This window comes from Neophocaena asiaeorientalis, unplaced genomic scaffold (assembly GCF_003031525.2).
Source record: "Neophocaena asiaeorientalis asiaeorientalis breed wild unplaced genomic scaffold, Neophocaena_asiaeorientalis_V1.1 scaffold612, whole genome shotgun sequence".
Classification (NCBI taxonomy): Eukaryota; Metazoa; Chordata; class Mammalia; order Artiodactyla; family Phocoenidae; genus Neophocaena; species Neophocaena asiaeorientalis.
This window is the reverse complement of record NW_020171815.1, coordinates 412426-437858: the sequence shown is the minus strand read 5'-3', so window position 1 is coordinate 437858 and position 25433 is coordinate 412426. Positions and strand designations below refer to the sequence as shown.

General features: G+C 39.8%; 1 protein-coding gene across 1 annotated transcript in view; it reads right to left on the bottom strand.

The window, feature by feature from the left end:
* Nucleotides 1-4430, bottom strand: part of PPP1R17 (protein phosphatase 1 regulatory subunit 17) — a 12040-nt gene extending 7610 nt beyond the window's left edge. The window contains exons 1-2 of the mRNA XM_024736606.1: nt 4349-4430; nt 165-317 (exon numbers count right to left, since the gene is read on the bottom strand). Of these exons, the coding sequence (XP_024592374.1) occupies nt 165-317; nt 4349-4430 (235 nt within the window). The remainder of the gene's footprint in view (nt 1-164; nt 318-4348) is intronic.
* Nucleotides 4431-25433: the final 21003 nt, after the last annotated feature.

Sequence of the window (25433 nt, the reverse complement as noted above, 5' to 3'; positions counted from 1 at the left end):
ATATGTTATAATGGCTGGCCTTATCATAACTAAGACGAATGTAGAGATTGCAACAATGATTTAAAAACATCCAAATATTTAAGGAAAAAATTGTAAGACCAATGTGATCTAGAGGCGAGCAGTTCCCTTTTACAGATGTGCAAACTGACCTCACCGTCCGTTACCTGGTATGAAAGGTGGGATGTGCAGGGCTGGTGTATCTTTTCTCCTTGGTTTTTTCTGGTCTGACTCAACATTCAGGGTGACTTGTACATTTTTCCCTTTTCTTGGCTTCTTTTTGAGATCACAGTCCTTAATAAACTGGTCTGAAAGGTCATCTGATTTTGACAAGATGCAAAGAAAAAAAGAATATTACATAAGTGTCCAGTTATGGACTGGTTGGATTCCAGTTATACCTGATGATAGGAGTAGAAGTCGTGTGGTCTGAAAAAGAAAAGTATTTATTTATTGTGGCCTCTTCTACAGTGGACTTTACATGCATAAATCATGTAATAAAACTAGAATTCTGTAAAATTCCAAATGGAGAGAGCTTAAATGGGATGGATAACCAAGGCAAAGAGGAATTTTAAAATATAGTTAAGCAAGGCACAGAGTGGGTTTAAGTTACATTTCTGATGGGAGAACAGGTGTCAAATGCTCCTTCCCAATTTCCTTTGCTCAAGCCTTATTCTCTTTGGAGAGCCCAAGGGCCAGTACGGCACCTTATGTTCTCTTTGGTCTTGTAGTTGGGTTCTCAGTCTGTTCCTCACTGCCTTCATTTCTATGACTGGCCAAGTCACACCAGTGATTCACACTTACACTTCAGCACTGGTCTTTTTAAAAAATTTTTATTTTATATTGGAGTATAGTTGATTTACAATGTTGTGTTAGTTTCAGGTGTCCAGCAAAGTGATTCAGTTATACATATACATGTATCTATTCTTTTTCAGATTCTTTCCCCATATAGGTTATTACAGAGTAGTGAGTAGAGTTCCCTGTGCTATACAGTAGTAGGTCCTTGTTGATTATCTATTTTATTTATAGTAGTGTGTATATCAGCATTGGTCTTTACTCTGCCCCCTGGCTTTGCAATTCTCCTATTTGCCCATCCTAACCCCAGGTCCTCGCGTCTTCTTATTCATCTCTTTATTTTCCTCAGTCCCCTGCATTACCTCACCAGAGCTTTTGAAGCCTCGATTCTACATCATGTCCATCAGATGTCATTGTATGTAATTAATTCGATCCGATCACCCCTTGCCTATTAAAGTATTCTCTCTGTTCCATTTTAGTCCTCTGTGCTTTGGTTTATGTTGCTGTCCTTTGAGCTCCTCTGTCACTGTTCTAGCATTCGTTCATTCCATAATGATTTATCTCCTGCTCTAGACAGAGCCTTCTTGGAGATTAAAGATTATATATCCTTTTGATAATTTTATTCTTAATTGCCTCTCCCACCAATAAATGCTTGCTGAATGGATAAATAAGTAGAGTTAGACTGATCTAAGTTCAAATCCTGACTCAGTTTCTTGTTAGTTCTGAGAACTTGGGCCATAATTTCTTTTTTGTCCCCTTTTTTGGGGGGAGGGATTAATTTCTAGGAACTTTAATATTCTCTCAAATTTTAAGGTGAGGATAATATTAAATCGGTGTGTGTGTGTGTGAGAGAGAGAGAGAGAAGAGAGAGAAAGGGAGAGAGAGAACTAAATTTGTTAAGGATGGTAAAGCATTTGATACATTTGATATATTTCATATCCTCGAAAAATGTTCACTCTAGCCATTGCTTACCCCCAATACTTTCCCCAAGGCTCAGAGGAAAGCCAAACCCTCCCACTCCCACCCCATCATTGTCTTTTCTTATTAACCCGAGTCCTGGGTGTCCTTTCTCATTTTCTAAGTATCCACAGCATTTTTACTCATGTTAACACCTTTAAAGTGTGATCTAATGATTACTTATGCATATCTTGTGAGAGAGAGAGAGAGAAGAGAGAGAAAGGGAGAGAGAGAACTAAATTTGTTAAGGATGGTAAAGCATTTGATACATTTGATATATTTCATATCCTCGAAAAATGTTCACTCTAGCCATTGCTTACCCCCAATACTTTCCCCAAGGCTCAGAGGAAAGCCAAACCCTCCCACTCCCACCCCATCATTGTCTTTTCTTATTAACCCGAGTCCTGGGTGTCCTTTCTCATTTTCTAAGTATCCACAGCATTTTTACTCATGTTAACACCTTTAAAGCGTGATCTAATGATTACTTATGCATATCTTCTTGGCCCTCTTTTATGACAGGTGTCTTGTATTTTATCTCCTTAACAACAATGAATAAATATTTGTTGAATGTATGCTTGAATGAATGAACTCAAACATATTATGGATAAGGAGCTATCCCGTTAGGATTCAAAGAAGGTGCAAGGCAGTGAAGCTATTTGTCTCTCTGGAAACTCACTATGGCCTGGATACTGTCCAGCTAGATTTACAACTATAAATGATGTTGGGGAAATTCAGAGAGTAATTGGATTTTTTTAATCCCTCCCTCTCTCCCTCCCTCCATTCCTTCCTTCCTTCCTTTTTTCCTTCTTCCCTTTTGTTTTTCCTCTCTTTCTCTTTCTTTTGTTTATGAAAATATTCAGGTCACTTTCTTTAAAATATTGTGGATTAAATGTGCCAAACCTGTTCACTTCACTTTTGTGGGTCTAGACATAACCTGTGTCATTCATTCATTTATTTATTCAACAAACATTGATTAAACCTCTACTGTATATGCCGGCATTGAGCTAGGACTAAAAAGAAAAGTAAGAAACGGACCTTGCTTCCAAGTTACTTATGGTCTATTGGACGTTGTAGCTGGATGATCCTTTGTTTTAGAAAACCCAATACGTGTGAGGAACCAACTATCAGAAATATTTAGTGACTCTGTATCATTATGCCTGCCTCATCAGAAGATCACAATAATAACCAAAAACTCAAAGAGCATCATTCTTCAGCCATATTTAATAGTAATAAATATTTCCTTTTATCTAGGAGATTTTAATAATTTCATCCAATCGTTTCAATTTAATAAGCATTGATTGAAATTGTACTATGTGTAAGGCATTGGACTGTATGATTTTATGTTTACATGCATGCAAAAAAAGGAGATGAGAAGGGGACTTTATTGAGTACTACTTATGTACTAGGTGATTTCACCTCATTTTAGTGTGTGGGATGGACCAACACCTTTTCTGATTTGTCAATGCCTGTGTTCTACCAGATGTTAAATATTCACACCATCCTGAGTATATTATCTCATTTAGTTCTCACACCATGCCCACGAGGAAAGGTACAATTATCCCTCACCTGCAGATGAGGAGACTGAGGTTTAGAAGGCCAGCTAAAAGGCTGACGATTCCACTGCTGTCAGGCTATGGCATCAGGATTAAACCCAGGCTCTTGAGTCTATGTATCTTAATGCCAGGTGGAAAATGTAATTTTAAAAATTTATTACCACAGAGCACAGTTCATTTCCCCCCATATTATCCATACCATAGACATTTGTTGAATGAATTAAAGTGGCTCAGAATGAGTGCTGCCCAGCTGTGGGGTCTCTGGAAGTACAGGCTGGCTATGGACCAGCCATGCATCACCGTTCGACCCCAAGAAGCGATTCAGGGCACCGTACAAAGAGCAAGACATTTCCTTCAATTTTGACTTTTACTTCAATTGCCTTTTCTCCCATGTTTGGAGAAATCCTGAATATAAAATATCTTGATGGTAAATGGGGAGAGGGGAGAGGCAAGGGGAGGCATAACCAAGTGAGGCATAAACAAAGGCTATGAATATGCAAAAGGCCCACCCATCAAAAGTCTGAGTGTCTCATTTTTAGAAATGGGTAGAGGCAGAAATGTTTCTGATATTTTCATTACAAATGTTATGCAAAAAGTCAGTTCTGGAAAGGAAACAGATTGACAATAAAGCAGAAAAAGGCTATTTAAAATTCTGTCTTGATAGGCAAAGAGAGATATTTGAAATATTTTACTGGCACTGCTCATGGGGTGTAAGTGTGCCGGGAAGTACTGGAAACAAGCTATAATGTCACATTCCATTTATTGCCTCAAAAGTGCTCTGCCTGGGACTCTGTCAGACCCAAAAAAGAGGACAATGCCTTTCCCCTCTTTTTTTAATTCTAATGAACTTCTCTACAGTGCTTCAGCTAATATTTACGTGGCAGACCCCACAGACCCATGGCTATTTGCCCATCCATCTGGTGTTGGCTGTCATCAAAAGTCACAAACTATCAGGTTTCAGGGGGCTCCCTCTGACTTGCTTGCAAACTGAATGTCAGGGATGCCCCCTTTCTGACTTTCACCATTGACGTTCACACTGGAGCATTTACCTAAGTGGCCACAACGAGGGTCAAGCTTGTCCAGTCTGTCTTCTGAGAGCTCCAGTGGCTGCATTTGCTCAGTGGACATCATCAAAGGAGGGCCCGTGTGTGGATTTCTTCTCCAGCACCACAGAAGTATAGAAACAAGTCCATTAGTACCTCTTTTGTTTATTCACTCACTTGTTAAATAAGTATATCTACTGAGCACTTACTACTATGTTCTCAATTCAATCCTATTTTTAAAGTCTGCTTCTTCTACTTAGCTACTAGAAGCTCCAAACTTAAGATTTAAGCCAAAATAAATGAATCACACACACACACACACACACACACACACACAGAGATTATCAGTAATTGTCACGTATCAAATGTTCAATATTTGCTGTCTTTCAGAAGCACTGTGGGAGTTTCAAGAATGAACACTTGTAAAGTCTGAATTAGAAAAGAGTTAGCCGGGAGTTACAGAAAATCTTGATTAAACCTTGCCTGTATTTTCTTCTGTTGAGCTCTGCAAAGTAAGATTATGCCTACTTCACAGATGAGGAAACTGAGGATCAGAACATCTAATTAAGTTATTTAGTCACACATCTATTAAATAGCCAAGCTTGGATCCATCTCCATTTCTGAAGACTTCCACTAGAGACCCAAGGCTCTTCAAACAGTGGCTCCTTTGAATCGAAATTGAAACAGGCTTCTGGTTTTCTACCATTACCTTCTTATAACTATGAAGTAATGAGACTTCTTCCCTATCCACATTACAACAGTCGTAGAGACGTGGTAGGAAAAAATCTAGGTCTTGAAATGGATCTTTATTATTTTCTCCCTAGAGATTTCTGATGTTATAGCAAATCTGTTTCCTCTTCCTCCTCCCCCCATAGCCCATTTTTCCTAAACCGCAAATCCATTGAATTTTTCAGAGCTATTAGTTGTAGCCATTCTCCAGAAGGAGTAGAAATTCAGAATGGACATGTGTCAGGTCTGAATGAGAAATGCATTAGTTGAGATTTACAGGAAATCTTCATTAGAGTCTGCCTATATTCTGTTTCTTTTAGATAATTTATTACTCATGTCCTACCATAGCAAGAATGGTTAGAGAGCAAAAAGATTAAAATGACCCAACTGGTCCTTTTTTCTTGAGATTCTTGGATCACTGGCATGCAGAGGAACACACAGACCAATTGTGTCAACATTTCAAACTCACAGAATTAGTTCAACTCAGTTGTCTTCTGAGGAATAAGCCAATGTTCTCTGGGAAGGCTAGAGGGCCTCTCCTCCTACAAGCTGAGATCATTGTGTAGCAGATGGAGCCATTAACGGATTACTTGAGCCAGCTTTTAGTGTCATTCTGAGCAGACTGACTTCACTGAGTGACTTCAGCAGAAATCAATTCAGACCATTGCTTTTAGCGTTTGTATAGAGACTGCCAACTCCCTGGGACCATGAGGAAGTATGCTGTTAACTTGGGTGGCCGGCCCCTACCTGCTTGCGTGAAGAGGAAAGCTATGGGACCATCATTCAGGATGAGTGGGCTCAGTGTTGGGGTCTGGAGGCAAAGTCATTCAGATATGGCCTGTGTACCTACTCAGTCTTTCATCTCTTTGGGCAGAAAGTCATGGGCCCTGTCATTGACTTTGTGCTGAACATAACCCCATGCAGGAGCTAGTTAAAATATTCCTTCTCTAGAAGAAGAGACTGAGACTCAAAGAGCTTAACATGACCTACAATTAGTTACATATTTAGAGTCAGTCATCGTTTGAACTCAGGCCTCTTACCTTTTACTCTAGGTCCTCTCTGGCAGGAGTACCCCTCTCCTTCTCTCCAACCTAATGTAAACTGTTTTTTTTTTGTACTTGGATCATATGGCTGCTCCTATGTGCTCAATAGCTGGTTTATTTAATTTGAATCTGAGCTTTCAAGTCAAATAGATCTAGGTTAAATTTCAGCCCTTTACCTAAAAGCAGTAAGACTTTGATGAAGTGGCTAAATCGTCATGATGTAGTGAGGGTAGATGGAGCCCAAGTACAGTATAATCGTTTTTGCCCTTTCTACCTACAGTCTATTGCTGCTGTGGTAGAATTTGCCAAGGTGAGCGTCTTCCTGGTGCACCCACAGACTGGTACCCGGGGACATATGGTCCTCTCTGCCCCCATTCTTAGCCTCAGTTTTCTTATCTGTAAAATAGACGTAATAGTAACTATCCCAGAGTTACTATGACGATTAAATAGTAGCTATGTGCTTTGCACATTGTAGGTATTGAGTAAATGTCAGTCATGTAACATTGTCTATACCGTACTAGATAGCTGGCTAATGAAGACCAGCTGACGAACTGAACAATTCTAAAAATCATTGACTCTTTCATTTTCATCTAGGTGCTGACCCATGGGACAGCCAGCCACCATCTGAGCAAATTGGCTTTCACAGTACTGGACTTGAGAGAAAGGAGGCTGCCCTTGAGAGACGAACGGTGCAAGTGTCAGAAGTCCACGGACAAGGTAAGGGTACCTGGTGATTAGTCACAAAACTGACCCATGCCTCCTCCCCAAGGTAGCACCTAGTGTCTATGGGGGACACATCACTATTTTAAATCAGTGTGAGGGAAAAAATGATGGTAAGCCTCTGTTTACTAGGAGGCTGAGAGATGATTTTCACATTTGGGATTTTACTTTACAAAAATACTCCATGCTGGGCAGGGATGCATTTTGCCCATGGGATTAGAAGTTACTTTTACTATGGATGATGTCACTACAGTATTCTTGGCTGTAAAAAAAAAAAACCTTCACACAAAGAAAGGAACGAGTGCACACGGAGGAGAGAGGTATTTGGAGTTTAGCATCACCTTATTAATGATCGTCATTTTATCTGCCTGTTGAATCTTAGTATAAGAGGACCCTGTCTCCCTACCCCTTCTGCATTTCTACCCTCAGTGAGAAGGGGTGCTCAGGATAATTGAGCCACTGTAAGTCAGGAGCTAGTCTAATTCTTGAACTAGGAACTGGAGTATTTCTACTTCGTATTCCTGACTCTGCCCATGCATTTCTCTCTTTAAATAAGTCTCCACCCCAATCACAGCATATGGATGTTGCTTTTGTCATGCTGCCCAGGGAATGTTTCATCATCTCCCTCAACAGCTCGCTGTAATATGGGAAATTTCTGAAGAATCAGCTCTTTCTTTCGTACCTAAACACCTGGTACCCTGGGTCTTCAGATTCCAACCAAAGGGCTAGGGACTGAAGAGATGCTTTGGGGGTATTTTATAAACTATTTTCTAGTCAAAGATTTGTGATCCTTTAGCATTCTCTTGCCGTTTATTGGTTCAGTGTGGTCTCTGAATTTGAATACTCACACAGTGACGACTGGGACCACCACTGTGGCTGTCAGTATTGGCCCTCCCAACCTCTCCTGAAAAGCCTGGGGCCACATGTATGGTGGAAATCAGGATATTTTTATTATGTAACACCTCTAGAGGAGTCTCAGGAAGCTCCACAATCACAGGCATTACTTCTGTAGCAAAAATATGAATATTCACACTAAATCACATAAATAAAGCCTACAAAATGATTCATACCTTTCGTGTCAGGTTTAGCTACCAAATGAATTTACGTTGAACCTAATAACAACAAAAACTTTTGGTTTTCAGATTTTTCCATTAGAGAAGAAAGAGCTGTGGGTCTGTATTACTTTTCTCATTGTTGTTTGAAAGAATGTGGGTATTTTGTTGTAGCACGTACAAGAGACCAGGTGATGGCATATCAGGGGTTTGAGGAGGTTTTCAGGATCCTGACGCTAAACTCTCGTAATTCCTCTTGGTAATTCTTACATTCCTTTTCTCAGAGAGACACTTGTAAACACAAATGCCACTGAGAGAGGAGATACATTAACTGATGTCACAACACACAGGGGTTATTAATGACAAAGGTCTCTTTCTCTTTTGAGAACAGGAGAGGAAAGGTCCAGGGAGCTGGGTGCCAGGGAAGGAAGCTGGCTAGGTTGCAGGGCAGGAACGCCAGAGCAGCCTGCTGAAGCAGAGGACACCTTTGAGGGAGCCTGTCTCCACTAGCTCAGAGCTGGTTCCTATTTCAGGAGGATAGTAGTGCTATTTCTGAAGCTAAAAAAGATTGGTCAGTTCACTTTAAGGTCAGAAGCTGCTCTGGGCATGTTGTCCTTTCCCTTAACACTGAGTAGATTTCTCAGTTGGGTGTTAGCATATGTAGTTTAATTCATAGAAAATTCCTCACTGACTGTAAGCATTTGGTGCTGTGAGGTGATATAAGGTAGAAACAAATGCTTGGTTGCTTGTCCCACTCTCTAGCCGGATGAACTTGGGAAAGTTATATGTCCTCTTGGAAACTTAGTTTCCACATCTGTGAAATGGGCACGATAGTGGCTCTTCTCCAGGGTTGTTGAGAGTATCAACAGTACAATGTGTGTCAAGCTCCCAGCCCAGATCCCAGCACATGCTATCACTTTAAGAATGTCAGTTGCTTTCTTTGCTCTTTTAGTCCTCTGCTTGGAATTACAACATGTACATCTAAACGGAACCATTGGAACCATTTCCTTGTCCCATCTCTGGCCTTTTCTGAAGCTAATGATGAGATAAGAACAATCCAAGGTACAAACCAACTGCAGAACACCCATTTCCAGGCCTTGGGAACATGCTAATACTGATTCTCAGGAGCGAGCTGACACTTAGCCGAGTCATGTGGTATTCTAAAGAATTTCCCCAAATTAGTCAGACCTGGATTTACTTGATGGAATAAAAAGTTAGAAGGTTATGTCCACAGCCCAATGTGGTGTCTGGTTAAAGTAACCTCTGCTTATGTAAAAACTCACATCTTTTGTCACATCTTTTTTTAACCTGAGGACTGAATTCAGGTTAAAAGTACCACGTTTTAAAATCAAATTTGTTCATTTAGAAGGCCTAACTTGGCAGTATTCCTCGAGGAATGACTCTTCCTCGAAGTGGGACAGAGAGGGGATTTTTTCGATTAGGACACTCTCCTCAGCCTTGGAAGATAAGCCTCCCTACACTGCTGTGTGAATACGCAGATATTCCTGTGTTCATTATGGAACTTCACAATTTAATTTGCGGGGACTCTGGTTCTTACAGAACTCAGGAGTCCACCTCCCTTGGAAAAAATGACTTGCAAGTGGTGACTCTCCCGGCTCCGCATCTAATTCCGGCTTAGTCTCACTCCAGAAAGCATCGCCATCTCCCACGCCCCCTGTACCACCAGCTGCAACCTTCTTTGTCCCAGCAACCACAAAAGAGCTGTAACTTATTGGAAGCTTGCTTTTCTCACCATAAAAGTTCTCAGAGTAAAAATCCGAAGCACTTACCAGTCAGTGCAGGTGCTGAGATGAGAAGGCAAGTGACGGGGAGGAAGTGTTTCCTCTCTGAAGCTGGGCCGGCTCCTCAGTGGCAGTGGCTGCTGCTGCCCAGCTTCAGCTCCTCTTATCAAGGGACCAGCTGCCGCTGTTGCCATGGGGATGCTCTGTTTCTCAGGCGCTGGGGCAAGGGGGATGGAGAGGGAAAGAGGACTCATCTCGCGGCCACTGCTCCCTACCGTAATAATTGTCCATTACAAAAACAATGCACAGAGTAGTGCTTTGAGGGCCTGGTGTGCAAGGCTGGAGTAGTCCAGACAAACAAGCTAGGTAGGTCCTTTAATCCCCATAACAGCCTTATGCAGTAGGATTTTTTTGGCCTGGCTTTGCAAATATGGAAGTTTAGGCACAGAGAGATTAAGTGACTTGCCCCAAAGGTGCCACAGCTAATTCTGACCCTCAAATCCATTTGAATTTAAATTCAGAGTACTCTCACTCACCACTGTTGCCTCTTGGAGTAGTACGCTGATGAGGAGACGAATAATATCGCTGACATTTACATAAGGTTTCCCACATGCCAGGCGCTCCTCTTTACACATATCAGCTCTTCAACCCTCATAACAGCTTTGCAGGATACGCTGCTGTCATCATGCCCATCCCACTGATGTGACATTTGGGGCCCAAGTTCTCACTGCTAGTAAATGGTGAGGCCAGGGTTTGAACTGGGCATTGAATGTTAGAGCCCATGCTCTTAACCACTTTACAGTCCTGCTCACCAGTGAGAGCATTTTAGAAAGAAATAAAACATAACAAAGAATGCAGCCCTCACCATATAGGCGGGGTATGGAGGGCAGGAAAAACTTGCTCCTTCAAAGGAACTAAACCAAATGTTCTAGTATTAGGAATACACATGCACTCCAAGAAAGGCTTAGGGTCAAAGGGTATTTAAGCAAGTTGTGCGGGAGGTGACGTGCTGTCAGATGGAGAGGAAGGGTCCATGTTTCCCGTTCGCTCACTGGAGGAAATGTCCTGTGTTGATTGGAGGAACAGAAGTTTGTAGTCACTGGTTTGGGCATCAAGAGCAGGGAGGTCAGTCTGGGAGATCAGGTAGGGATCAGTATAGGCTGGAAGGACTTGAGATCCCTGAGGGTAATCAGGAGGCTACCCACCAATACTGCCCAAGAAATGGGTTCTCCCAGAAGAGGTCTGAGCGCTTTCCAGGCATGTTGTTTTCTTTCCTCCCTGAAGATGCACGCTGTGCAGGTCCTAAGAAGCTCCTCATTGATCTCAACTACCAGTTAGTTCCCAGTATTGAGTTGGTCGATGCCTCCTTGACATTTGCCAGCATCTCGGTAACAGAGCAAGAACTCGTAATAACAAGTTCACCCTGAGGTTGACCCCAAGGGTTAGAATTTCTTCAAATGCCGTGGTAGTGAATCAGTAGAGAGTAGGCTTCCCTGTTTGATCCACCTTGCCTTGGTCCTTATTGGAAGCTCTAGGACAGAGATGAAGGCTGCCAAAAGGTAATGCTCCTGGCTAGGAAGGGAAACGCCTGCAAGCTGAGGCAAAGTCCCTAAAAGCGGCTCTCAGTTCCAAACTGCCTGCTTTATCCTCTTACCAGCAGCCTTGTTGGCCAACAGGTTAGCAGCATCTTCATCTCCAAACTTAGGTGGAAAGAATATACTTTCTGCCTAGACTTCTCAATTCTTTTTTAAAATTAAACCTTTTTTTTTTTTTGGATAACTGTAGACTCTCATGCAGTTATAAAAAATAATACAGAGAAATCACCTGTAGCCTTTAAGTAATTCCTTCAGTGTTACCATCTTGCAAAACTATAGTAAAATATCTCAACCAGTGTACTGATATGGATACAGTCAAGATACAGAGCAGTCCCGTCATCGTGAGCCTGCCTCACGTTAGCCCTCCCCCCCAACTCTTCCTGCCCTTACCCACTCCTTAACCACAGCAACCACTAGCCTGCTCTCTATTTCTATAATTTTGTCATTCCAAAAATGTTATGTAGCTGGAACTGTACAGTATGTAACTTCTTGAGTTTTATTTTTGTTTGTTTGTTTGTTTTTAACTCGGCATTGTTCCTGGTGATTCATCCAAGTTTTTTCATGTATCAATAATTTGTTCCTTTTCATCACTGAGTAGTGTTCCACGGTATGCACCAAAGTTTAACCATTCACCTGTTGTAGGACATTGGGATTGTACCTGGTGTTTGGCTATTACAAATAAATCTGTTATGAAAATTGATGTACAGGCTTTTGTGTGAACGTGAGTGTTCATTTATCTGGAATAAAGCCCAGGAGTGAAATTCCTGGCTCCTATGGCAATTGCAATTTTAATTTTATAAGGAACAGCCAAACTGTTTTCCAGAGTGGCTACACCGTTTCATATTTCCACCAGCCATTTATGAGTGATTCAGTTTCTCCACATACTTGTCAGCATTCAGTGTTTAATTTTTTAAAAGTCATTCTCGTCATGGACATATACACACTAACAAACGTAGTAAGGTAGATAGCTAGGGGGAAGCAGCCTCATAGCACAGGGAGATCAGCTCCGTGCTTTGTGACAGCCTGGAGGGGTGGGATAGGGAGAGTGGGAGGGAGGGAGACGCAAGAGGGAAGACATATGGGAACATATGTATATGTATAACTGATTCACTTTGTTATAAAGCAGAAACTAACACACCATTGTAAAGCAATTATACCCCAATAAAGATGTTTAAAAAAAAAAAAGAAAGTCATTCTCATAGGTGTGTAGCATTATCTCATTATGGTTTTGCTTGCATTCCCCTGTTGAGTAACAATGTTGAACGTCTTTCCATGTGCTTGTTTGCCACCTGTATGTTTCTTTGGTGAAATGTGTTTTCTAATTAGATTGTTTGCTTTTTGTTTTTACTGTCGAGTTTTGAAAATTCTTTATATATTCTAGATACTAATCCTTCTTTACCAGAAATACATTTTTGCAAATGTTTTCTCCCAGTCTATAGCTTATCTTTTCAAACTTTTAGCAGAGTCTTTTGTAGAGCAGAAGTTTAAAATTTTTATCGTCTCATGTATCATTAAATTAACTTTAAAGCATAAAAGGTTGAGATTATTTCTGGGGCCCTTCAGAGAAGCTGAACAGTGTTAGGGATTTTAAAACACTCTCGTCACAATTTCCCAAGTTCAAAGGGAACATTTTCAAAGAGAGAAGAGAGTATGAATTCTTTATTTCCCCTTTGGATAGACATGTACTTCTCCGAAGTTCAGGTTGTTGTGGTGGTGTTTTTTCCAGGGCTTTCTATGCGCACTTTAATTGATTATGCCCAACCCCCCTTTTAAGACAGATGTAAACAGCAACTGAGATGGCAGATGGTAATGTAAATTTATACCTCAGAGAGTTCTAAATAACAGCCACATATGTGCAGTGTTGAAGTCATGGACCCTTGGCCTACAGCGTTCCCAGTGTAAGAGCAAGGAGCCATTGTGTACGTGACATGATTTGTAGGTCCAAGAGCCCTCTGATGAGTGGCTGAATTGGCTTCTGGCTTCATTCCTGATGGATGCCTAATGGTAACTAGCTTTAAATGAATGTATTTTCATTTTAATCACAAATATTCAATCTTTATGAATAAGAATGATCACAGTGATAGACATTTTCAGACAATTTATTTCAGTCAGTAACCTATAAAATGTGCACTTGAAATATTTGCCTTCCAAAATCAAGCTAAGGCAGTTTCTGTGTTGATGGGTGTTGGGGCTCCAGCTTTTCAATTAAGAAAGAGAGAGAGAGAGAGAGAGAGAGAGAGAGCACCGAATATTTGTAAGCTGGTTCTTATCCCAGAGATCTTGCTGGATCACTTTGGTTACTTGCTTCAACACTCAGAGAGGAGAATTACGGTTTCAGATCAATATCTTCTGGTAAATAAGTGTCTCTGTTTTGCTTTGGGAAGCTTTGAAAACAATTTTAGCTCTTTAAAACAGAGGACTGTTTGACTTTATCTATAAGAAGTTCTGATATCATTTATTCACATCTAATTGAAATAAAAATATAGAATACATTTAACCTTCCAGAAATTGTCAAATACTTAATAAGTGCTTATGGAAATAGGAAGTAATATTAATTCACTTCAGATAATTGTAGAATCACATGTAATTATAAGAAATAATATAGTGAGATAGAACGCTTTCTGTATTGTGCTCAATTTCCCCCAATGGTGACATTTTTTAAGACTATAGCACAATATCACAACCGGTTATTGATATCCATACAATTAACCTATCTTATTCTGATTTCTCCTGTTGTGCGTGTGTGTATTGTTTCATACAATTTTATCACCTGTGTAGGTTAGTGTATCTACCATCACTGTCAAGGTACTGAACATTTCCACCACCAGAAGGATCCCTCATGTTGTTCTCTTATTTATTTATTTGTTTATTTATTTATTTATTTATTTATGGCTGTGTTGGGTCTTTGTTGCTGTGTGCAGGTTTTCTGTAGTTGCAGCAAGCAGGGGCTACTCTTCGTTGCGGTGTGCGGGCTTCTCATTGTGGTGGCTTCTCTTGTTGCAGAGCATGGACTCTAGGCTCGCAGGCTTCAGTAGTTGTGGCATGTGGGCTCAGTAGTTGTGGCTCGCAGACTCTAGAGCGCAGGCTCAGTAGTTGTGGTGCACGAGCTTAGTTGCTCCGTGGCATGTGAGATCTTCCTAGACCAGGGCTCGAACCTGTGTCCCCTTAAGCACTGTGCCACCGGAGAAGCCCCTATGTTTTTTTGTTTTTTTTTTTTGCGGTACGTGGGCCTCTCACTGTCGTGGCCTCTCCCGTTGCGGAGCACAGGCTCCAGACGAGGAGGCTCAGCGGCCATGGCTCATGGGCCCAGCCACTCAGTGGCATGTGGGATCTTCCCGGACCGGGGCATGAACCCGCGTCCCCTGCATCAGCAGGGGAACTCTCAACCACTGCACCACCAGGGAAGCCCCATGTTGTTCTTTTTTAATCACAGCCACCTCCCCATCTCCCACTCCTGTATTCTTTGCCCCATCATAACCTCTGGCCCTCTGGCAGTCACTAATCTATTCTCCATTTCTATAATTTTGTCATTTCCAGAATGTTATGTGAATGGGATCATACAGCATGTAACCTTTGGTATTGGCTTTTTCTACTCAGCATAATTCTCTGGAGATTGTTGCCTGTATATTCTTTTTTCTTGCCAAGAAGTTTTCTATGGTACGGATATACCCCAGCTCGCCTAACCATTCACCTGTTGAAAGATATTTGGGCTACTTTCAGTTGTCATTTATTACAAATAAAGCTGCTATGTACATTTATGTACAGGCTTTTGTGTGAGCATAAGTTTTCATTTCTCTGGCATAAATGCCAAGGGGTACAATTGCTGTTCTGTATGGCATTTGATTGTCTAATTTTTTTATATGCAACATGTTTTATTCCAATCACCTCTCAAAACAGGTTTCAATATGGTGACAACTAAGAGAACACATACACGGGAACGAGGCAGTGGGTTGTTTAATTTTATAAAAAATTACCAACCTAGTTTCTAGAGTGGTTATATCAGCTTACATTCCTGCTAGCAACGTGTGAGTGACCTAGTTTCTCTGCATCCTCACCAGCATTTGATGTTGTCACTATTTTTTATTTTAGCTGTCCTAACAGGTTTGCAGTGATATCTCACTGAAGTCTTAGTTTGCATTTCGCTGATGGCTAATGACGTTGAACATCTTTTCATGTACTTAGTTTGCTATCTTTATATCCTCTTCAGTGAAGTGCCTCTCCATGTCTTTTGCTCATTGTCTAATTAGATTGTCCAATTTTTACTGTTAAGTTTTGAGAGTTATTTATATATTCTAGATATTAGTCTTTTGTTGGATATGTGGTTTGTAAAGATATTCTCATAGTATGTAACTTACCTTTTCATCTTCTTCACATGGGTTTTGCAGAAGAAAATTTTTAAATTTCATGAGTCTTATTTAATAGAGATTCTCCATTGAAACCATCTGGGCATAGACATTTCTTTTGAGAGCTTTCAAATTACAAATTCAATTTCTTTACTGGTTCTAGGTCTACACAGATGACTTATTTCCTGTGGGTTAAATTTTGGTAGTTGCTGGTTTTCAAGGATTGGTCCATTTCTTCTAAGTTATTGAATTATGAGCATAAAGTTGTTTCCTTATTATCTTTTAAGTGGCTGCAGGATACATAGTAATATCCCTTACTTCATTCTTGATATTGGTGATTTGTATCTTCTCTCTATTTTTGTAAGTCTTGCTAGTGGTTTATCAATTTTACTGATTTTTTTTCCCAAAGAACCAGATTTTTGTTTCATTGATTTTGCTCTACAGTTTTCCTATTTTCAGTTTCCTTGATTTCTGCTCTTATCTGTATTATTTCCTTTTTTCTGCTTGCTTTGGATTTATTTTGTCCTTCTTTTTTTTTTTTTTTGCGGTACGCGGGCCTCTCACTATTGTGGCCTCTCCCGTTGCGGAGCAACAGGCTCCGGACGCGCAGGCTCAGCGGCCATGGCTCACGGGCCCAGCCGCTCCGCGGCACGTGGGATCTTCCCAGACCGGGGCACGAATCCGCATCCCCTGCATCGACAGGCGGACTGTCAATCACTGCGCCACCAGGGAAGCCCTGTCCTTTTATTAGTTTCTTGAGGTAGGAAATTAGGTTTTTCATTTGAGACCTTTCTTCATTTCTAAGGTAAACATTAATGACATAAGTTCCCCTCTCAGAATTGCTTTAGCTGCATTCCACATATTTTGATGTGTTATATTTTTATTTTCATTTAATTCTAGGTATTTTCAAATTTCCTTTGAGACTTCCTTTTGACACATGTGTTAGGTACAGCAGATACAACAGTGAATAAAATACAGTGTCAAAGTCCTTTGCATGGAATATGGCAGGGGCAGATGGCCAAGGACAGTCAAATTTTGAAAGTTGGAAGATTGCAGCAACTATTTACCTACCCTTCTGAAAAAGAACAAAACATTACAATCTTTCTGGAGGGACAGTGTTATATCATTTCGAGAACTGTCAAATTTTAAATGAAACTTTGGATTATTCCTGATATTTTGGTCTCAATGATAACATCTACCCAGGAAGGTGGGTGACTTGGCTTTAAACGGCATGGGTGTCCCTACTTTGTGATGTCAGCTGACCCGCCTGAATGTCTCAGGGGATGCGCCACTCGCCTGTCAGGACCTGACATTGCAGCTTTCCTACGGCGCTTGACGGGGTATTTGATCTGTGATACATCCTTGTTTTCCACACATACCTCACCTTTTATCTCACCTTCATCTCTACCTTGATTTTCTCTCATTTCCTACAGCCGATTCAATTCCAAGGCTTGCCCCACCTACATACATTTCTATCTAGTTTCCAAGTCCTGGCCTATAATGGTTTGTCTTATCCAGTAGAGTTCTAGAACCATGAGGTCTTTGAGCATCATTCTCACCAAAGGGGCCATAGTCCCACTGGCCTCAAGTGCATTTTTGACCCAGAGAGTCCCAATCACACTGACTGACCTTGAGCACCATTCTGACCCAAACAGCCATAGTCACCCTGACCTACCTTTTGTTAAGTTCCCACTTCAGTCTAAGTATGTTCTGGTGAATTCTCATCACCCATCAGGTATATGTTATTTTGTGTTACAGGTTTAAAACTTGATTTTCAGAAACCTAGTTCACTTGTCAATGTTGAATAGCTGCTAAAGAGCAAGGGAGTGGTTTGAACCCACAATCTATCTTCTCCAGAGTCAATGTTCTTCCCTTTATCTTGCTCTGTGATGCATGTGACACTTTCCCAGTTGTCTCTGCATTGGTGGTCTTCCCATGCTTCATGCTCTTCTATTCTCTTGCATCAGTGAAGCAGAGAGATCCGACACATCCTTTGCTCCCTCATGAAAACCAAGCTGATTTTATTCTTTTTGAGTAACATGCTCTCAAAGCTGGACATCTGGCTACTGTATAAAATGGTGATCACCACTCAGCAGAATAGCAAGGGAGCCATGTGGCTTTTCTTCGGTTACTAATCCAAAGCTTTCCTTGAATATTAATTCTATCATGGCTTCTCTGATGCCCTATTAAGTAAGTGTACTAAAGATGAGAAACATGCCAAAAATATGCTGACTAATGCAGCTCTAAGTCATTAAGGGCACCCAAATGCTCTCTGGTCACTGGTTACCTCTCCAGCATGAGAGTTTAAATACGCCTGTGGAGAATGAATTCATTGCCCTTTCCCATTCATGCTGCCTTCTAGCTAAGCTATTAGAATTTTCCAAATCTGAGACTTGCCTGGATTCTGAGAGATCTCCACCAGAGGCAACACAATAAGGGAACTGAGCCTAACCCCCACTGCGTCACCAAAGCCTATCAAATGTTACTGTAAGCGTTCATGTAAGGCTGCCTTGTTGGAGGAAACCAGCGAGGGAATTGATGTGAGCTACCAGATGGTAATAGTGGCAGACACGACACATTGTTTATGGGGGCTTCTAAACACAGAGGGAGCAAGCACATATATTTTCCCAAAAGGCACACAGAATTTTAAGGTATATGCAATGCAGTTTAAAGCTTTTGTCGCTCAGAGAGAAGTAGTTAAATGAGGGGTTGTCACATTTGAATCGTGCTACGAAAATATTAAGTAAGTTCATTAACTTTCTATGAGCATAAAAAGTGTTGACTAAGGTTTTTATGATATGGAAAAAAATCTTATAAAGTTTTAGGACTTTGCCTCTTTGGTTTCAACTGCATGAAAAATGACACACAATTTAGGAATATGTGAAAGCAAATTTTAAACTCAGCATGTGTTTAAAACAGCGGCTGTAACATCTGCACTTGATTTCAAGGAAATTACGTGCCTCATATCACTACACGCATAAAGCCCAGAGGGAAACTCTCTTGCCGTTTGCCAGTGAGAAGGTCAGCTCCCCGGTTTCTGGCAGGGCCTCCATGCAGAATTTTGGCTTCTTCTCCTGTCTAGTACACCCTGGCCTGGAAGTGGCAGCTCTAGAATGCCTACGTAGGAGCAGCCCCGGGGTGCACTCTGGTTGGAAGGCGAGGTTAGAGGGTCTGCCTCAAAGCTGCATTTGCAAAACAAGCACATGGTTATTACTAGATTGTATATTCATTTGTGTTTGGATTGGTGGTACACACTATGGGGAGGCTAAGTCTACCAGCCCTTGTCTCTGCCAGTGCTTCCAGAGAGTTTTTCTTACATTCCCATCACAATCCAGGAAGTTGAAATGATACCAATTGCCTTTAAGGTCAATTTTGAACATCTATATCTAGAATCAAGGCTCACTTGATTTGATCTTTTCTTACCTCTCCAACATGGTCATCCACTACTGCCTAAATGATTTCCTCCCTGTTCTCCAACATTCTTGTCTCAAGCATATAGTATACTGGAAAAGAAAGCACAAGGTTTGAAATCATAGAGAACTGGGGTTAAATCTGTATCATGTCTAGTTACACTCTGGGTGATCACAGACAATTTAATCTCTGAGACCTCATTTTCCCACCTATAAATGGTGATAGTAATACTTGTCTTATACAGTTCGGATAAGTATTAAGAGCGATAATACCATAAAAGTATCTGATACAGTGCCTTGGCTCAGAGCTGTCGCCTAAGAAATACTCATCCTCTTCCATTGTCCTTTGCTTCATTTTTTTAATTCTCCCAACCCCAAAAATGATAAAATCAAATTTAATTTTGTCAAATAAGAACCTCCTGGATCAACTTAGACAAAATCTGTATTCGGAGGGTCAGTAGAACTTGGAAAATCATGTATGAGAACAACTAGTAAGAGGTAATAACTCCATGACCATTCAAAACTATGTTCATTAAAATCAAATCTGGGGAGAGACTTCTGCTGCCAGTTAGAATATAGAGACTTCTGCTGCCAATTAGAATATAGAGACTTCTGCTACCAGTTAGAATACAGAAAATTGGAAGATCCTCACAATGAGGGTAAACCACAAGCAAGATAAGCAAGATATCCTATACTAGCAAGATAAACCACAAAAAATCACAGTTTTTTTAAAAAAACCAATCGGAGAGTTGAGGATACATAGAAAGCTAAATGAGCTAAAAGTCAGAGAGAGTGACTATTTTTTCCAGGATAAAATAGGCTTATGGCTGCCTTTATAGCTGGTGAGGTAAAGGAAGAAAAAGAATTCATTGTAGATAAAGATAAAAAATAATCTTAATGGCTGGGTATGAGCCAGAATATGGATTAAAATCCTCAAGAACCCTGGCCAGAGTGAATCTACACCTACTTGCTATTACTTTCCTAAGGGTTTTCGTTGAGTGCAAGAAGTTAAGTAGTATGCTGAGGCTGGGGCAAAGCAGGAGGGCTGAAGGAAGGCAGAGATATCCTCCTCGAGACTCTTAATGCCTTCTCCAAGTTAAGTGTAGTGGTGCATTTCACTGAAAACTGCATGCAGGGCAGGAGAACTAAAGGAGATTCCCCTTGAGGCATTTCAGGTCTTCACTGAATGCAGGGCGGGAACCCATTGAATGCAAGGATTAGAGAAGAAAGCCAAGGGAAATCACTCCAAGGCACTCTGGGCCATCACTAAGTACACTTTAGAGATGGTCAAAGGCTAGAATCTGGGCAACAGGATGGAGAAAGATCTCCCAGAAATGCACAGAAGAGGGACTAAAGAGCAAAAAGAAGACCTCAATGATCAAAAAGCTGAAAGCAGGGCTGTCAAGCAGAGAAAGGTACCCTATGGTGCTGAAAACAGCAGCTGGAGAGTGAATCTTAAAGAGATCTTGAAATCCCTAATATATGGAGTCCAAGCCCTGCTGAAGGGAAAGTCCTTATCCCACCCTGAAAATATTTGGAGCCAGTGGTGAAGTGAATCTAATGAAAGCTATAACAAAGCCCCAACCCAGCTTAACTTCAGATTAGACTTATTCAGGCTCTCATGCTAGTGCCTGACAGAAGAATCAAAGTGCCCTTTTCTGGGGGGTAAATATTATTCACCTCAGTCTCTACAGTTCTTTTGCCCATGTCTGCATACAATAAAACATTCTGAGACACGCAAAGAAGCAAGAAAATATGATCTGTGGAAATGGTAACTGTGAATACACATAAAATACTTTTATTTTTCTCATTTCTTAATTTTTAAATGATAATTGGATGCTGAAAACAAAAAAAAATATTAACAATTTATTGTGGAGATTATAGACAATATAAGACAACAAAAGTTGGAAGGGAGGTAAAGGGAAGCAAACTGTTGAAAGGTTCTTAAGTTATATGTAAAGTGACATAATATCACTTGAAGCTAGACTGTAATATGTTAAAGTTGCATACCATAAGCCATACATAGAGCAACAACTTAAAAAAGAAAACACATTAGTATGTCTAATAAATCAAAACTGGTGATAAGATGGAATCCTAAGAAATACTTGATTAATTCAAAAGAAGACAGGAATTGAGGGAAAATGGAACAAAGAACATATGGCATAGAAAATATTAAGATTGTAGAAGTAAAATAAGCAATATCTGTGATTACAGTAAATGTGATGGAATGAATATTAAAATTAAAAGACAGAGATTGTCCAATTGCATAAGAAAGAAAAGCCAAGCTATATACTATTTATAAGATACACACTTTAAGTATAAAGACACAAATAGGATAAAAGCAAGAAAATGGGAAAAATATGTCAGGCAAATAGTTTAAGAAGGCTCAAGGTACAATATTAATATCAGACAAAGTAGACTTCAGGATAAGAAACATTACCAGAGATAAAGAGGGACATTTCATGATAACAAAAGGGTCAATTAATCAAGAATGCATAAATCATTAGTGTATAGGTACATAATAACAGAGTTTAATAAAACAATAACTGACAGAACTAAAGGAAGAAATAGAGAAGTTCACCATGATAGTTAAAGATTGTAACACTCCTCTCCGTAATTGATAGTACATGTAGAAAAACAATCAGTAGCAATATAGAAGATTTGAATAACAATATCAACCAAATTGAATTAACTGATATTGTAGAACATTCAACTCAACAGCACATCGTTTTCGAGGGCATATGGAAAGTTACCAATATAGACCATATGCTGGACCACACATACACACACACACACACACACTCAATTTTTAAGGACTGAAATAATACAGAGTATATTTTCTGGCCTCAGTGGAATAAAATTAGACATAAAAAAACAGAATGTTTGGAAACACCTCAAGCAGTTGATAGTTAAGACATACTTCAAAATTTTCCGTGAATCAAGAAGTAAGAATCAAGGAGGGCTTCCCTGGTGGCGCAGTGGTTGAGAGTCCGCCTGCCGATGCAGGGGACACGGGTTCGTGCCCCAGTCTGGGAGGATCCCACATGCCACGGAGCGGCTGGGCCCGTGAGCCATGGCCGCTGAGCCTGCGCGTCCGGAGCCTGTGCTCCGCAACGGGAGAGGCCCGCGTACAGCAAAAAAAGAAATAAATAAAATAAATAAAAATAAATTACGCCTCATTGAACTTTTCTCTGGTCATAAAGAAAGTTCTTGGGATGTTAAAATACTGTAACTTATTGTTCAGAAAATCTCATGATTCCAAGTGAGAGAAGATGAAAGTGAACATAAACACTTTGAAAATACCTTGTTGTCATCTGCTCTTTTTATCGGAGATAGTAATTTAATGGCAGGGTCTCAGATACAAATGTATATCATGTCTTCTTTAAGAGCTGTAAAGTAAAAGCTGTATTTTATGGGATTAATTGGAGAAACTAGTCCATTCCAACTTTCTTTCTCCTTTGCTGTCATACTCACTTAGGTAGATTGTAAATTATTCTGGTACTATTTGCAAACACGATTGTTCTCAGATGAACAGAAATGGAAACTGCGGTGGGGGGGGCCGGGGAAAAAAAAAAAAAAAAAAAAAAAAAAAAAATCCATTCATGGTTCAAAAGAAGGTACAGGGTACAAGGCCAGTACAACTGAGTTATATTTCTGTAATAGGAATTCACATTTAGGAAATAAAATTAAAAATACCATTTACATAGAATCAAATAATGTGAAATAATTTGAGGTAAATTTAACAAAATATGTGTGAGACTTCTACCCTGAAATCTGCAAAGCATTGCTGAGAGAAATTAAAGAAGTCCTAAATAAGTGGATGGTTCTAGCATGTTCATGGATTGGATGACAGTATTGTTAAGAAGTCCATTTTCACTATTTATTTAAAGATTTACCTGAAGGAAAGTCTCATTCAAAATTTAAATAGCAAAAGCAATCTTGAAAAAGAAGAACAAAGTTGGAGGACTTACACTACCTGATTTCAAGACTTACTATAAAGCTACCATAATCAAGGCAGAGTTATATTGATGTAAAGTGGGGTTTCACACCTTGGCACTACTGATATTTTGAGCTAGATGATTTTTTGTTGTGAAGGTTGTCCTGTACACTGTAGAGTGTTAAGCAGTATCCCTGGTCACTATTTGCTAGATGCCAATAGCAGCCCCCTCTAGGAGTTGTAACAAACAAAAAATGTCTCCAACCATTGCCAAATACACCCCCTCAGGGGTGGGGCAAAATCACCTTTGTTGAGGACCACTGGTATAGAGATAGTAGAGATAGATAAACTGATCAATGAAACAGACCAGAGGGACCTACACTTATATCACTGGTTGATTTTTGACAAAGCTGCCAAAGCAGTTCAATCGGGAAAGAAAAGTCTTTTCAGCAAATAATGCTGGAACAACTGGCTATTTACACAGAAAAAAAGCAAACTTTGATCTCTACCTCACACCACACAAAAGCATTAATTTATGATGTATCATAGACCTAAACAAAAAATGCTTAATCAATAAAGATCCTAGAAGAAAACAAAATAGTTCCTTCCATAAACTTGAGGCAGAGAAATATTTTCTAGAAAAGATCCAGAAAGTATTAGCCATAAAATCGGTATTTGATAAACCATACTTCATCCAAAGTAAAATCTTTTGCTCATCAAAAGATAACAACAAGATGGGACTTCCCTGGTGGCACAGTGGTTAAGAATCCACCTGCCAATGCAGGGGACACAGGTTCAATGCCTGGTCTGGGAAGATCCCACATGCTGCGGAGCAACTAAGCCCGTGCACCACAACTACTGAGCCTGTGCTCTGGAGCCTGTGAGCCACAACTACTGAGCCCATGTGCCACAACTACTGAAGCCCACATGCCTAGAGCCCATGCTCCGCAACAAGAGAAGCCACTTCAGTGAGAAGACTGTGCACCGCAACGAAGAGTAGCCCCCGCTCGCCGTAACTAGAGAAAAGCCTGCACACAGCAACAAAGACCCAATGCAGCCAAAAATAAATAAATTTATATATAAAAAAGATAACATCAAGAAAATGAATAGGCAGACCACTAACTTGGAAAATATATTCACAAGATTTACCTATGACAAAGGACTCATATCCAGATAATAAAAAGATCTTCTATAAATCAATAAAATGACAAATAACTCAATAAAATTGGGCAAAGGACTTGAGTAGAACCTTTACCAAAAAAGGTAGGCAAATGGCTAATGAGTATATAAAAATGTACGTACTCAACAATGAAATATCACTACACATATTAGAATGGCTAAAATTAAAAAAAAGATGAATGACAGAGATGGCAATGAGCGGGGGCCAATGGAATGCTCATATACTATTGGTGGGAGTAGAAAATAAAACATTCATCTTGAAGAATATTTGTTAGTTTCTTATTAAGTTGAATACTCATCTATCCTTTGACTGTAGAATTCCATTTCTAAATATTTATCTAAAAAGCAAAACTAAAACAAGAATTTTCAAGCAGAAGAAAAAATTTCAAACTAGAAACAACCCAAATGTCCATCAACAGGAAAATGGATGAAAAAAATTGTGGCATCCTTACACAGTGGAATGCTATATACTACAATGAAAAGGAATAAACAACTATAACACCAACAATGTAAATGATTCTCAAAACATTTTGTTGAGTGAAAAAAAATCCAGATAATTATTGCATGATTATATTTACATGAAATTCAAGAACAGAAAAATATAATTTAATGTGAAAGAAATCAGAAGAGTAGTTGCTTGTGCTAGTTAACTAAAAATAGGCACAAGGGAACTTTCTTGGAGTGATGTAAATATTCCTACATCATATTTGGGAAGAGATTCTTAGAAGTGGCATAATTAAATTAAAGGGAGAAAACATATGTCATTGTACACTTTTATATTCACACTGGGAGTGTTAAGAGACTGTCTGTTTTCTAATAGCCAAAAACAGAATAGTTGTCAAACTTGACAGATATTGCCAAAATGGTATCTCAATATATTTCTAATTTCTTTCGTTTAAGTGAGGTTGAAGATTCTTTCATATGGTTAAGAGCCAACTGCGTTTCTTTTCTGTGAGCAACATTCATATATCTGATCCTTTTCTCAATAGCTCTTATATGTTAGAGTTATTTCTTTGTCTATGATAGAAGTTACACATACTTTTCCCAAGCTTGCTATTTATTTTAAAATTTCCTTCATATTTTGCTATGCAGAAATTTTTTAAAAGCTATATAGTCAAATATATCATTTTTCCCTATTGCATCTGGAATTTATATCATAGAAAAGATTCCTCCACTGCCACATTACAGGGGAATTCGACCATGTTTTCTACTATTTTTATGGTTTCATTTTCTGACATTTAAGCACCCGATTCATTTAGAAACTGGTATATCCTAAAAGAAACGGATTCAATTTCATCTTTTTCCATATGACTATCTAGTTATTTCACTTATTTAAAAGTC